The sequence below is a fragment of the Oncorhynchus mykiss genome, chromosome 1 (assembly GCF_057628025.1).
Source record: "Oncorhynchus mykiss isolate SJ-2025 chromosome 1, ASM5762802v1, whole genome shotgun sequence".
In the NCBI taxonomy this organism is placed as follows: domain Eukaryota; kingdom Metazoa; phylum Chordata; class Actinopteri; order Salmoniformes; family Salmonidae; genus Oncorhynchus; species Oncorhynchus mykiss.
Window position 1 is genome coordinate 72,635,900 of NC_143022.1, and position 14,374 is coordinate 72,650,273.

At 42.7% G+C, this 14,374-nt stretch overlaps 1 protein-coding gene across 50 annotated transcripts in view; it reads left to right on the forward strand.

Moving 5' to 3' along the window:
• The window catches only part of birc6 (baculoviral IAP repeat containing 6), a 156,323-nt gene that overhangs the window by 26,411 nt on the left and 115,538 nt on the right, over positions 1–14,374 (forward strand). For 49 of the 50 annotated variants that reach the window (XM_090238853.1, XM_090238863.1, XM_090238866.1 and 46 more), the window contains exons 11-24: positions 165–314; positions 641–866; positions 2,234–2,394; positions 8,982–9,113; positions 9,294–9,425; positions 9,645–9,811; positions 10,187–10,320; positions 10,520–10,681; positions 12,543–12,674; positions 12,792–12,889; positions 13,023–13,170; positions 13,327–13,460; positions 13,580–13,726; positions 13,865–14,052. In XM_090238853.1, coding sequence (XP_090094979.1) covers positions 165–314; positions 641–866; positions 2,234–2,394; positions 8,982–9,113; positions 9,294–9,425; positions 9,645–9,811; positions 10,187–10,320; positions 10,520–10,681; positions 12,543–12,674; positions 12,792–12,889; positions 13,023–13,170; positions 13,327–13,460; positions 13,580–13,726; positions 13,865–14,052 — 2,111 coding nt within the window. The remainder of the gene's footprint in view (positions 1–164; positions 315–640; positions 867–2,233; positions 2,395–8,981; positions 9,114–9,293; positions 9,426–9,644; positions 9,812–10,186; positions 10,321–10,519; positions 10,682–12,542; positions 12,675–12,791; positions 12,890–13,022; positions 13,171–13,326; positions 13,461–13,579; positions 13,727–13,864; positions 14,053–14,374) is intronic. The other variant, XM_090238926.1, reaches the window with a different exon arrangement.

Consider the following 14,374-nt stretch of genomic DNA (forward strand, 5'->3'; position numbering starts at 1 on the left):
ATCTTCAAGCAGGGATGATTGATTTTAAGGGAAAATCCATTTCTTTGGTAGAGCAGTTATTGTGTTAAAATGACAACTAAACAGAAATGTATTTATGAAATCTTTGGATCCATTTCACATTAAGAATTTTAAGTCTGACTGCAGTTATCTAACCCCCCCTCTAGGTGGAGAACTTCATTTCCTTCAAATTGGAGGTGTGTGTGACGATGTAGATGACAGCGACATTTTTGTCGATGGCCCCCTTTCTAAAGGGGCTGAACAGCTGTTGGAGGGGGCAAAGCCCTCCTCCAACCCCTCGAGCCCAGGGATCACAGGTAGGAGACACAGACCCCTTTACACTTCACATCTCTGCTGCCTCTCCGCTCATTCAATAACTGTGCAGCCCTGTTGCCTCATTTCACCATTGCTGACTATGAACACCTATGAAATATATTTCATGGATATTGATAACTGACTGGTCATTGCTTATTGGAACCCTCTTTCCAGTGAAATCATATGCTGATTGACAACGTTATACTGTACAGACTGGAATAGCAACAATACATTTTCCGGTTTCATAAGTTCTTTACATCCCCGTGGCCTTTCATTTTTTAAATATATATATATATTTTGTACTCTGCCAACCTCTTCTCCCGGTAAGGAGTTGACCTCCTGGTGGACCAAGTGTTGGCTGTGGAGAGCCTGACGTCGCTGGTGGAGCTGACGCGCTTCGAAACACTGACGCCGCGCTTCTCGGCCACAGTGCCGCCCTGCTGGGTGGAGGTGCAGCAGGAGCAGCAGCAGCGTCGCCACCCCCAGCACTTGCACCAGCAGCACCATGGAGACGCCGCCCAGCACACACGCACCTGGAAGCTGCAGAGTGACAGGTACGGACGGACGTGTGGGTATGGGTGTGAGTAGAATCCTTATGGGTATGTGTAGTCAGTGACTCATTTCTCTTAAGTCTATCCACAAACGTCACACTATTAATATACAATCACAATGGCTGTACATTTGGAATATACAGACCCATTCTAAATTCCTCATTGAGGACCACACCTACATGTTCCTTTTTAACTTGTATGTTAACCTTTCTGATCTCCCCATCCCGGATCCGGGATCGTGAATACAGACTCAAGCTCATTAACATAACGCAATGTTAACTATTCATGAAAATCGCAAATGAAATGAAATAAATATGCTAGCTCTCAAGCTTAGCCTTTTGTTAACAACACTGTCATCTAAGATTTTCAAAATATGCTTCTCAACCATTGCAAAACAAGCATTTGTGTAACAGTATTGATGGCTAACGTAGCATTTAGCGTAGCATTTAGCATTAGCATTCAGCTGGCAACATTTACACAAAAAAACAGAAAAGCATTCAAATAAAATCATTTACCTTTGAAGAACTTCAGATGTTTTCAATGAGGAGACTCTCAGTTAGATAGCAGATGCTCAGTTTTTCCAAAAAGATTATTTGTGTATTAGAAATAGCTCCGTTTTGTACATCACATTTGGCTACCAAAAAAAAAAGAAAATTCAGTCCTCAAAACGCGAACTTTTTTCCAAATTAACTCCATAATATCGACTGAAAACATGGCAAACGTTGTTTAGAATCAATCCTCAAGGTGTTTTTCACATATCTCTTCGATGATATATCGTTCGTGGAAGTGTGCTTTCTCTCCTGAATCCCAGGAGAAAATGCCCGCACCTGAAGATTACGCACAAATTTAGACAAAGGACACCGGGCGGACCCCTGGAAAATGTAGTCTCTTATGGCCAATCTTCCAATGATATGCCTACAAATACGTCACAATGCTGCCGACATCTTGGGGAAACGGCAGAAGGTCTAAGCTTATTCCTGTCGCATTCACAGCCATATAAGGAGACATTAGAAAACAGAGCTTCAGAAATTCTGCTCATTTCCTGTTTGACGTATCATCTTGGTTTCGCCTGTAGAATGAGTTCTGGGGCACTTACAGACAAAATCTTTGCAGATTCTGAAACTTCAGAGTGTTTTCTTTCCAAAACTGTCAAGAATATGCATAGTCGACCATCTTTTCGTGACAAAATATCGCGCTTAAAACGGGAACGTTTTTTATCCAAAAATGAAATAGCGCCCCTAGAGATGCAACTGGTTTTAACAGTCTCACATGCGCCTATATATAAAAAAAAAAGTAGCCTAGGATGTCTTGATTTTAGGAAGTATTTGAGGAGGTGAATAATGCGGCCATGCTTTCTTTGTTGTCTGTAGCTCCAGCTGGGACGAGCATGTATTTGAACTGGTCCTTCCCAAGGCCTGCATGGTGGGCCACGTGGACTTCAAGTTCGTCATGAATGCCAACATCACTAACATTCCTCAGATCCAGATCACCCTGCTGAAGAACAAGGCCCCAGGTCTGGGCAAGGTCAACGGTGAGGTCACTCACCGCTATCTCTATGTTGCCTTGGCAAATTTTTTAAATATAGTATCTTGAGCATAGACTATGCAGGACTCCAGAGTAACATTTTCACCTGGTGACTCTGGTGCCACAAACCTTTTTAGTTTGTGACACCAGCCCATGATTTGGCCACACCCCAAAAAATATTTTTCACAGCGTCACACAATAGGAAAAATAGGAGTAATAATCTTATTAAGTCAGTCGAAGTGATCTATTAAGAAGTGTGTTGGGCTACTGAGATGGTATTCAATTAAGAAGTTAATCCAGCTATTTTCATGAATTTTGGTTTGACAATTAAGCTATTTTTGTTATATTCCAGGGCCCTATAAAATCAGTTTTATTCTTTGCTGGGTTCCGTTTTGTGTTATCCAAAATTCTGTTCTCAGTTTTGTTTTTCCAGGTTTCTGTTTTCCTTTGAGAGCAAAAAACAGTCATACTTTTTTAAAAAGAAAAACAAAATAATGGTTGCTTGAAGTCCACAACAATGTTTAAACCACATCAGGAGAGGTCTGGGAAAAATGTGTGAAGTCATTCCAGTGTGCACCTAGCAAGAAGCTGTTTAGCAGTTTTTTGTGGCGCACATGGATGCCAATTTTCAAAACAAATACCTACTGTGTTGATACAAATAATCATGATATCATTCTGTAAGGCAAGCACAGGCTACTTTAATTGAGGAGGTTTTTTGGGAAAGCCTTTCCATCTACCAGAATACTTTTCATTAGGGTCATCGCTAATGGCTACGCAAAGGACACCGCACATACAGACGAGGAATTTTCATTCTGTTCAGAAAGTTGCAGGAAATACGAATCACTGATGCATTCTGTTCATGTCTTATGATACATTTGGGCAAAGGTATGAATTATCAATACATTTAGTTAATTCCCTATTCACTTCAATACATTTTTGAATATTGTTGAATTGTATTTATGTCTGGATTCCATGATTCCATCTGCATTGCCTATTTTATAGGTCCCTAGGCTCCAGAGTTTGTAGATGTATTTTTTTTATTCAGTAGAGATGAATTTGCCTTCATCTTTATGTTCACTAGTATTACGTATAGGGTAAAACCATTTGAATTCATTCTCTTTTCGACAGCATCCCTTTAGATTTAAACAACTTTCTATACGTTTGCACATAGAAGAAGTGGGCCACATTTGTATTTTTCATTATTTTGTCTTATTATAATTATAATTTTTTACCTGAATGTGAAAACATTCACGAGAAGAATCTGCTCAATGTTGACCCATTTTGCATACCCCACCCTACCATGAGACATCCATGGCTTCATCACTGGAAAAGATCAACAATTGAGTTTGTCATTTAAAAGTTTACAAACAGGGTTATCTATTTTATAATTCATTTAAAAAGTTTAATGGTCGTTTGAATAAAACCAGATCAAAGTATGATGACCGAAGTATTAAAAATGAATGTTGCTTCTACATTGACAAAGTTTGATCATAAAGTTACTAGCTCCCTCCCCATGTGACACACTTGGGTTCTGGAGGTGGGATTATATAATTCGGTAGCTAATCTACTGGTGCAAAAATTTAACTGTAGGGTGTCAGCAAATAACATGTATGAATAGTTTAAACTTTAAATTTTAAAGATACTTAGACGTTTCCCCTTTCATCTGTGTCTGGTGTTAGCTAATTACTGGCTAGCTAGGTCATCAGCTGGGGGGGGGTGGTTGTTCAAAACTGGCGCATTTGTCATGTCAACACATCCGTCAGGGCTGCTGTGAACCGCATCACAAGAGGCTTGCCAAACAGGAGATGTATAAAACGCTTTTTGACATCATTGATACAATTTAATTGTTTGAGTTGCTTTGTATCACCAAAAATGCTTGATTTAACTGCTCACTGCATCGAAGTTTCTTGACATAGGCCTTTCAAAAAGCTGTCAGTAAAGGCGAGCTCATGATTATAAGCTCCCTGCCCACTCAAGCTTCCTGGTAGTTAGCCATGAGAGTCATTTTTCAACCCCACAAAAATATTATGGGTGATATGTTAGTCACTGAAAATTTATATTTTACATGGGTATCAGAATGACTGTTAGGGATCCTTTTTATTAACACTTTGTAAAAATGTTTAACCTTTTTTTAAGGTCAATTATCTAAACCTGTTAACTCAGATTTTCATATTTGCATATGTTGTAGCTTAGACCCTACACCATCTGAGGTTTTTGTGTTCTGCCCACCATTGGTTGAGACAAAACATGTTGTTTAATACAGGGTGGGTGTCATTTCAGTCAGAAATAGAATGGACCTATCCCCTTAGACTTGGGGTGTGAAACTGGGATCCTTAATGTTAAGAAGAACATTTTCTTTTTGTATATGCAGAAAGTAAACTTTACAGTCAAATCAAATGTTATTGGTCACATACACGTACAGTGCCTTGCGAAAGTATTCGGCCCCCTTGAACTTTGCGACCTTTTGCAAAATTTCAGGCTTCAAACATAAAGAAATAAAACTGTATTTTTTTGTGAAGAATCAACAACAAGTGGGACACAATCATGAAGTGGAACGACATTTATTGGAAATTTCAAACTTTTTTAACAAATCAAAAACTGAAAAATTGGGCGTGCAAAATTATTCAGCCCCCTTAAGTTAATACTTTGTAGCGCCACCTTTTGCTGCGATAACAGCTGTAAGTCGCTTGGGGTATGTCTCTATCAGTTTTGCAAATCGAGAGACTGAATTTTTTTCCCATTCCTCCTTGCAAAACAGCTCGAGCTCAGTGAGGTTGGATGGAGAGCATTTGTGAACAGCAGTTTTCAGTTCTTTCCACAGATTCTCGATTGGATTCAGGTCTGGACTTTGACTTGGCCATTCTAACACCTGGATATGTTTTATTTTTGAACCATTCCATTGTAGATTTTGCTTTATGTTTTGGATCATTGTCTTGTTGGAAGACAAATCTCCGTCCAAGTCTCAGGTCTTTTGCAGACTCCATCAGGTTTTCTTCCAGAATGGTCCTGTATTTGGCTCCATCCATCTTCCCATCAATTTTAACCATCTTCCCTGTCCCTGCTGAAGAAAAGCAGGCCCAAACCATGATGCTGCCACCACCATGTTTGACAGTGGGGATGGTGTGTTCAGCTGTGTTGCTTTTACGCCAAACATAACGTTTTGCATTGTTGCCAAAAAGTTCAATTTTGGTTTCATCTGACCAGAGCACCTTCTTCCACATGTTTGGTGTGTCTCCCAGGTGGCTTGTGGCAAACTTTAAACGACACTTTTTATGGATATCTTTAAGAAATGGCTTTCTTCTTGCCACTCTTCCATAAAGGCCAGATTTGTGCAATATACGACTGATTGTTGTCCTATGGACAGAGTCTCCCACCTCAGCTGTAGATCTCTGCAGTTCATCCAGAGTGATCATGGGCCTCTTGGCTGCATCTCTGATCAGTCTTCTCCTTGTATGAGCTGAAAGTTTAGAGGGACGGCCAGGTCTTGGTAGATTTGCAGTGGTCTGATACTCCTTCCATTTCAATATTATCGCTTGCACAGTGCTCCTTGGGATGTTTAAAGCTTGGGAAATCTTTTTGTATCCAAATCCGGCTTTAAACTTCTTCACAACAGTATCTCGGACCTGCCTGGTGTGTTCCTTGTTCTTCATGATGCTCTCTGCGCTTTTAACGGACCTCTGAGACTATCACAGTGCAGGTGCATTTATACGGAGACTTGATTACACACAGGTGGATTGTATTTATCATCATAGTCATTTAGGTCAACATTGGATCATTCAGAGATCCTCACTGAACTTCTGGAGAGAGTTTGCTGCACTGAAAGTAAAGGGGCTGAATAATTTTGCACGCCCAATTTTTCAGTTTTTGATTTGTTAAAAAAGTTTGAAATATCCAATAAATGTCGTTCCACTTCATGATTGTGTCCCACTTGTTGTTGATTCTTCACAAAAAAATACAGTTTTATATCTTTATGTTTGAAGCCTGAAATGTGGCAAAAGGTCGCAAAGTTCAAGGGGGCCGAATACTTTCGCAAGGCACTGTATTTAGCAGGTGTTATTGCGGGTGTAGCGAAATGGGAGTGGGTCAATTTCTGCAACAACTACGAGTGTTGAAGCGCAAGGCGCGACTTCTCTGTGTTGTTGCCCTGTCTACCACGCTGCTAACTCATGCGCAGATACTGTGTGTGACTGTGAGAGCCAAGTGTTTAATCTCGCTCGTCTCAATACCCTTGCCTAGTCATTGATGATAGGCCATGCTTTACTGAAGTTACGAGATATGGAAAGCCAAGAAATTGCAAGATACAGCATTTTATTGGGAGACAGCTTTTGATTGCCACTAGATAGGCCTATAGCACAGTTCTGGCTCGGTCTGCCTGGTGGCTGACCTGCCTATACTATGCCCCTCTCTCTTTGTCCCTTGCTATTAAGGGAAAGGGGGATACCTAGTCAGTTGTACAACTGAATGCATTCAACTGATGTGTCTTCCGCATTTAACCCAACCTTTCTGAATCAGAGAGGTACTGTGGGTGTCTTTGGCCCCCTGGGAACAGTGGGTTAACTGCCTTGCTCAGGGGCAAAACAACAGATTTCTACCTTGTCAGCTCTGGGAATCGATCCAGCAACCTTTCGGTTACTGGCCCAATGCTCTAACCACTAGGCTACTGGTATTAAATAGAGGTTGGTGTCAGCTTTCTGCATGTACACAACCGTTCAAAAGTTTGGAGTCACACAGAAATGTCCTTGTTTGTGAAAGAAAAGCACTTTTTTTTTGTACATTTTAAAATAACATCAAATTGATCATAAATACAGTGTAGACATTGTTAATGCTGTAAATGACTATTGTAGTAGGAAACGGCAGATATTTTATGTTATATCTACATAGGCGTACAGAGGCCCATTATCAGCAGCTAGCACTCCTGTGTTCCAATGGCACGTTGTGTTAGCTAATCCAAGCTTATGATTTTAAAAGGCGAATTGATCATTAGAAAACCCTTTTGCAATTAAATTAGCACAGTTGAAAACTGTTGTTCAGATTAAAGAAGCAATAAAACTGGCCTTCTTTAGACTAGTTGAGTATCTGGAGCATCATAATTTGTGGCTTCGATTACAGGCTCAAAATGTCCAGAAACAAAGTGCTTTTTTCTGAAACTAATCAGTCTATTCTTGTTCTGAGAAATGAAAGCTACTCCATGTGAGAAATTGCTAAGAAACCGAAGATATTGTACAGCGCTGTGTACTACTCCCTTCACAGAACAGCGCGAACTGGCGCTAACCAGAATAGAAAGAGGATTGGGAGGCCCCAGTGCACAACTGAGCATGAGGACAAGTACATTCATGTCTAGATTGAGAAACCGACGCCTCACAAGTCCTCAACTGGCAGCTTCATTAAATAGTACCTGCAATACAACAGTCTCAACGTCAACAGTGAAGAGGCGACTCCGGGATGCTGGCGTTCTAGGGAGACTTCCACTGTCCAGTGTCTGTGTTCTTTTGCCCATCTTAATCATTTATTTTTATTGGCCAGTCTGAGACTCTGCCATCATCCCGGAGTCGCCTCTTCACTGTTGACATTGAGACGGGTGTTTTGCTGGTACTATTTAATGAAGCTGCAAGTTGAGGACATTGAAGAGCTAAAGATGCTCAAAGTCGACCTATTTTGCGTACTCCACCATACAAAATGACATCCAATTCTTCCTCACTGGAAAAGATAAATGGTTGCGATTGAAATCACTTCAAATTTGGTAGGAACCAAATTGTTGGTCAGTGTTTTCCAGGGGACACTAATTACATAAGAATAGATGTTACATGTATACAAAGATTTTAGAATATACTATAGGCTCTCTTGATTCAGCATACTGTTGCATGAACAACATGCTGTATCACACCCTGCGTGATTGCGAGTACCATAGGGCGGCGCACAATTGGCCCACCATCATCCGGGTTTGGCTGGGGTAAGCTGTCATTGTAAATAAGAATTTATTCTTAACTGACTTGCCTAGTTAAATTAAAAGCATGTTGATCTAGCATCCTGTATTAGTTAACTTTTTATTTGCCCTAGCTCAGTGCATTAGCTAAATGGCATTAGGCTAGCTAGTTGGCGATCAGCATTAGGAATTCATGTTAGGTATATTCCAGCTTCTTAAGACCAACTAGCTAGTGTTTTGCAGAGAGCAAGACACTCAAACTAATAGTACAATACAGTAAACTTGAATTCATATTAAAAAGCAACTTGGATGCAGTGTCCATCTTGTTTTGAGCAGTCGGCAGGGCGGGCACTTTTTATTACGGGAATCATGAGGATAATGCACTTTGCTGTTTGACAGATTCATGGTTTTATTCTCCCCAAAATACAACAGTTTGATTGTGACCAGGCAGAATGTGCAGATCGCACCAGTGCGACAATAACGTTTTTAACTCGTACTGTCAAGTCAAATGGTCGCAGTCTGGAGACCTGCAATGAAGAGGACTGGCTGCCATAGATAACTAGTCCTTGTGCAGGGAAATATTGATTGTTTCATTTATGATCATGCTTAACACATCTTATTTGCAGATGCCTACTGTCTCAATTAGATTTGTTCTTTCCTTTTCTCTCCAGAGACGGCAGTTGACAGACAGATCTCCTTCCCCCTGTCCCATGTCCTCCATGCCAATGGGGAGAGGAATGGACAGCCACTTTTGCACGACTTTACAGACGACATTCAGTTCATGGACATCGAAGAGACATCAGGTAGAACGCTGCATGGAAAGGCAGCCAGGGTTGATAGATGCAGTTTGACACTTGATTACTGTGTGTTGGGTTGCCACATTGTAGATGATTAGTGTTACTAGTGATTCTGAGGGTGAAGCCGCAAACCGAGGGGTTCCTCAGCCGAGCAGAAGTTTCATAATATTGCTCTTCCTCTTCCAGGCTCCAGGCTGTGCACTTTCCTAGAAGACCATAAGGAGGATATCCTGTGTGGTCCCGTGTGGTTGGCCAGTGGACTGGACCTCTCAGGCCATGCTGGGATGCTGAGCCTCACCAGCCCCAAGCTGGTCAAGGGTAGCAATATCTGCCAACTTTTACATCGAGTCACATTGAAGAAAACTTACCTTGACCATTTTTGTCACTCCAATATGTGTCTTCCCAACTTTTTCTTGAAGAGCGAAAGATGATCTGCATGCCACTGCTCTATCTGAACCCTCCCCGGCAATGTACGTATTGTATTGTATGTTAGATGTTTTCAGTGTGTTTTCTGCTGGTTTGTCCCCCTCCCTGCAGGCATGGCTGGGGGCAAGTACCGCTCGTTCCTGGTGCACATCAAGGCGGTGAGCGACAAGGGCATGGAGGAGAGCCCCATGCCGGTGGTGAGGATGCCCGCTGCCAAGCCTCAGAGCAGCAAGGGCCATTCCCTCTCCACCCTGCTGCAGAGGGCACAAGCCACGAAGGTACTGAGGGCAAAGCATTGTAAAATTGCATTAGTTGTCCATCAGCTTATTTCAGTAGTCCTTCTCTGCTGCACACATGAGGCGCTTTTGACTGATTGTACAGTTGTGTAAATTGAGTGCATGGATGGCCTTGATTGTAGCTTTCTCCTTTGTCTCCATCTGGTGGGAGAATAATGCTATTGCCAGGTTCTCAGTGAGAAGTTGAAAATGTCAAATTGCTTGGATGTGGCTTCCTCATACCAGCAACATCCCATTCTTGAAGGACATTTTCTCTCTTAGTTTACAGCTCTACATTTTTAAAATAGCCCTCTTGGACCTCTCTGATCTAACACTCTACTGTTTTCCGTGTTTAAAATACCCCTCTCTTCCATTTAGGAAAAGGCCTCCACTTCCAAAGCAGATTCTCCTGCTCAGTCGAAGAAACCTGACAACCTCCGCGGCTGCGACCTGCTCCAGGAGGTGTCCGTCACGATCCGAAGGTTTAAGAAGACCTCCATACCCAAAGAAAGGTGCGGCCCTTAGTACCGTTGTTTCACGAAAAACAGTCAACTATTGTAAAATCCCTACACCTTAATAAAATGCGTTATTCCCTGATCTTGCACAGTTTATTGAGAACGGACATGCATCTTGTTACTTCAATACTCGTTATATCATAGTAGTAAAACATAACTAACTGAATTGTGTGTATGTTGCTCCTGTCTTTTTCAGAGTCCAGCGCTGTGCCATGCTGCAGTTTCCAGATTTCCATGAGAAGCTGTTGAACGGGCTGTGTAAGGGGGCGGACGAGGGCCCTGGCACAGAGCACTCCCAGAGCCTCATCCTGGACTGCCTCTGCTGGCTGGCTGGAGTTTACTCCAACGGACCCTGCAGGTGGGCCTAAGAGGATCAATGTGGGAAGCAAGAAGGAGATGTGATATTCATAGGGATACAGAGATGCTCTATACATGCGGTAAAGAGATCAATGGAATTAGACCAAAACAATGGAAATACCACTCGACGGGGATTATCGAGACGTCTACATTTAGGCTGTTTATATGTGTGTTTTACACTGTAAGGGTACAAATCGGAGAATAGTGCTTGTATTTATGTCAACCCCAATCGTTCATGTCGTCACCAATCAACTGCATTACACTTATCAACTGCTTCAACTACCACCACCGATTTTCTATATGGCTGACTAGGTCTACACCTGTTGTATTTGCGCATGTGACAAATACAATTTGATTATACGAAATGGAGTTCTAAACCCGAAAATGACATCTTCTAAATATTATGCCACCTGAAACGGCTAAATATATCCAAATCGGATTTTAATAACATTGTAGGCCTGTTAGTACACACAAATCATGTCAGATTTGACAAATATCCAGATTTATTGGTTCCCCCCCCCCAAAAAAAACACAATTCCATGTGAATTCACAATGCAGCTGTTGCCAGCAACGGTTTTTGTCCCTTTCAGATGGTTGCGTATTGCCCCTGCACTACCATTACTGTACCTCAATTCCACCTCGCAAAGTTTGCATCTCACCACCTTCACATTTAACTTCTCAAAGTATTGCCATACTGGACTTTGCTGCTGTCGCTTGCATTTCTCTTCCGGTTTTACCACTGTTAACAACAAAGATGTAGTGGTGGAGATTAGTTTCCAAAATAATCGATTCCTCAACTAACTTACTAAAATGTGATCTTTTTGGAATGGAGGAGACTGCAACCTTCCGAGAACACAAACACTTGCGTCTTTCATAGCGAGCTAGAGGGGAGGGGCACAGTATAGGCAGATCAGAACCGTGCACTAGACCTATCTGTCGGTAATCAAAAGCAGTATCTCGCGACTTCTTGGTTTGCAACTTCTGTAAATTAGGGCCTATCATCAATGGTCAAGGCTAGGATATATTCCACATTCCACTGAACACACACACTCGCATCATTAGCGAAGAGAAAGGGCAGGCGAGCCAGTAGCCTGCTGTAATTTCATATGAGACAAAAACACCCCCAACCACTCAGCAACGACAAATACCCTGTGCTCGCAAGACTGGCCCGAAGACACCTCCGTATCCAGGCGACATTGGTCTCATGAATAAACTAGGATATTCTACAGGCAACAGCCCGGAGACTGAATACACACTCATCATTAGCAAAGAGGAGAGGGAGAGGAGTGGCAGGCAGAACTGTGCGTCTTGGTCATCTGTATCTCGCAGATCTTGTCTTGCATGCCTCTTTGCAAATTCATCAGAGTAGCCTAAAGTTTGCCTCTTTCCCTCTGGTTTCATTTAAATTACACAACATTCCCCAGGCCTTTTTTTAGCCTATTGTCTAGGTCGGCTATAACGGCAAAGAATATGTTTTGTGATAACTGTGATTTAACATTTTTGGGGGGGGGGACAAGGGATTTTTTCTTAACGTTAATGATCACAATTTTGTTTAAATATTCGCCCATAATGTTATTGAAGTGTGTTTATTAATATTTTATTTTTTATTTAACCACACAAGTCAGTGTAGAACAAAGTCTTATTTACATTGACTGCCTACAAAATTGCAAAAGGCCTCCTGCGGGGATGGGTCCGGGATTAAAAATACTAAATAAAAATATAGGACAGAACACACATCATGAGAAGAGACAAACACTACAGAGAGAGACCTAAGACAACCACACAGCATGGTAACAACACAACATGGCAGCATCACAACATGGTACAAACAATATTGGGCATGTTGGTTCTTTTCCTTCCAGCCTGAGAGAAGGAAAGGAGGCTCTGCTGATGAAAACAAGGAAACGGCTGACCGACATTGTGCGGGTGTGTTTTTTTGAGGCTGGACGGAGTATAGCCCACAAATGCGCCCGCTTTCTTGCACTTTGTATCAGGTGAGTTGGGCTTTTCATGGATGTTGTGACCCATACTCTGTCATACTTGTTGTTGATCCTTGTGTGATGTAGTAGGTGTGCACATTTGTAACTTGTTTTTGTCTGCTATATCATCAGTAATGGAAAAGGGGAGCCCAGTCAGCAGGGCTTTGGCATGAATCTCCTGAATGCTCTGCTGGACAATATGCCTTACTTGCCTGCAGCAGCAACAGGTGGTAAGTAGAAATCATGTTTTTCCTGATAACACAATCGTGGATAGAAGGCTTATGCATTGTCAACAGCATTGTTTTGGAAGTGCATGGTTTTGCTATGCAGTGGCATGTGTCGAAGTCTCTCTTTCTCTGTCAGGGTCGGTGTTCTGGTACTTTGTGCTGCTGAACTATGTGAAGGATGAGGACCTGTCGGGCTGCAGCACGGCCTGTGCCTCTCTGCTCACCGCTGTCTCCCGGCAACTGCAGGACCGCCTCACGCCCCTGGAGGCTTTGCTACAGACCAGGTGGGCCTTTTCACCCTCTAGTGTCCTTACACCCCAATCAGGACCTAAAGAAACCAAAAATAACTGACTAATGTTGCCAGAAGAATACCATAACTAGTTTTTGAACCCAGCTGGACTCTGTATTATAATGCTCTGCACCATGTGTCTCCTCCCCAGATACGGCCTGTACAGCTCCCCATTCGACCCAGTGCTCTTTGACCTGGAGGTCAGCGGCTCCTCCTGTAAGAATGCCTTCAACAGTAGCATCGGCGTCCAGTCAGACGAGATTGACCTTTCCGAAATTCTCTCAGGTCTGCACCACATTCCACCATATTGCTTACACCTATCCAATTCCTTCATCAGTGGATTCATTTTGGTCTGGGCTGTACTCTGGTGTGTGTGACTTAACCTGTGTGTGTGTCTATTGCAGGGAACGGCAAGGTAAGCAGCTGTGCGGCGGCCGAGGGCAGCTTCACGGCCCTCACTGGGCTCCTGGAGGTGGAGCCACTGCACTTTACCTGTATCTCTACCAGCGACGGCACCAGGGTGGAGAGGGACGACGCAAGCATGTTCACAGGTACCTACCTCAGCTGCTTCTTGTTACTTGTGTAAAGGTTTATCCAGACCCTTTGTGAAACGGAACATTAAACATCTTCACTGTTCCTACTCAGGGATTTTGATTTATACTCCTGACCTTTGCCCCCTCTTCTCCCAGTTAGCACATTCGGTGTGACCCCGGCGGTGGGTGGCCTGTCGGCGGGCACAGTGGGCGAGGCGTCCACGGCGCTGAGCTCGGCAGCCCAGGTGGCTCTGCAGTCGCTGTCCCACGCCATGGTGTCTGCAGAGCAGCAGCTGCAGGTGCTCCAGGAGAAACAGCAGCAACTGTTCAAACTACAGCAACAGGTCAGGGACTCTAGTACCAATACAGGCAAACTTACATACGGACATGTCCCTACACACGTATTCACAGACATGCATGTTATGTACTCACACAGGTACACGTACAAGCGTCTTCTTATCCAAGCCGTCACTATGTGCACAAACACCAATATCATGTGTCAGACTTCATGTACAGTGCATTCGGAAAGTATTCAGACCCCTTGACTTTTTCCACATTTTGTTACGTTACAACCTTATTCTAAAATTGATTACTTTCTCCCCCCTCCCCTCCTCAATCTATACATAACACCCCAAAATATCAAATCAAAAACAGGTTTGTTGAAAT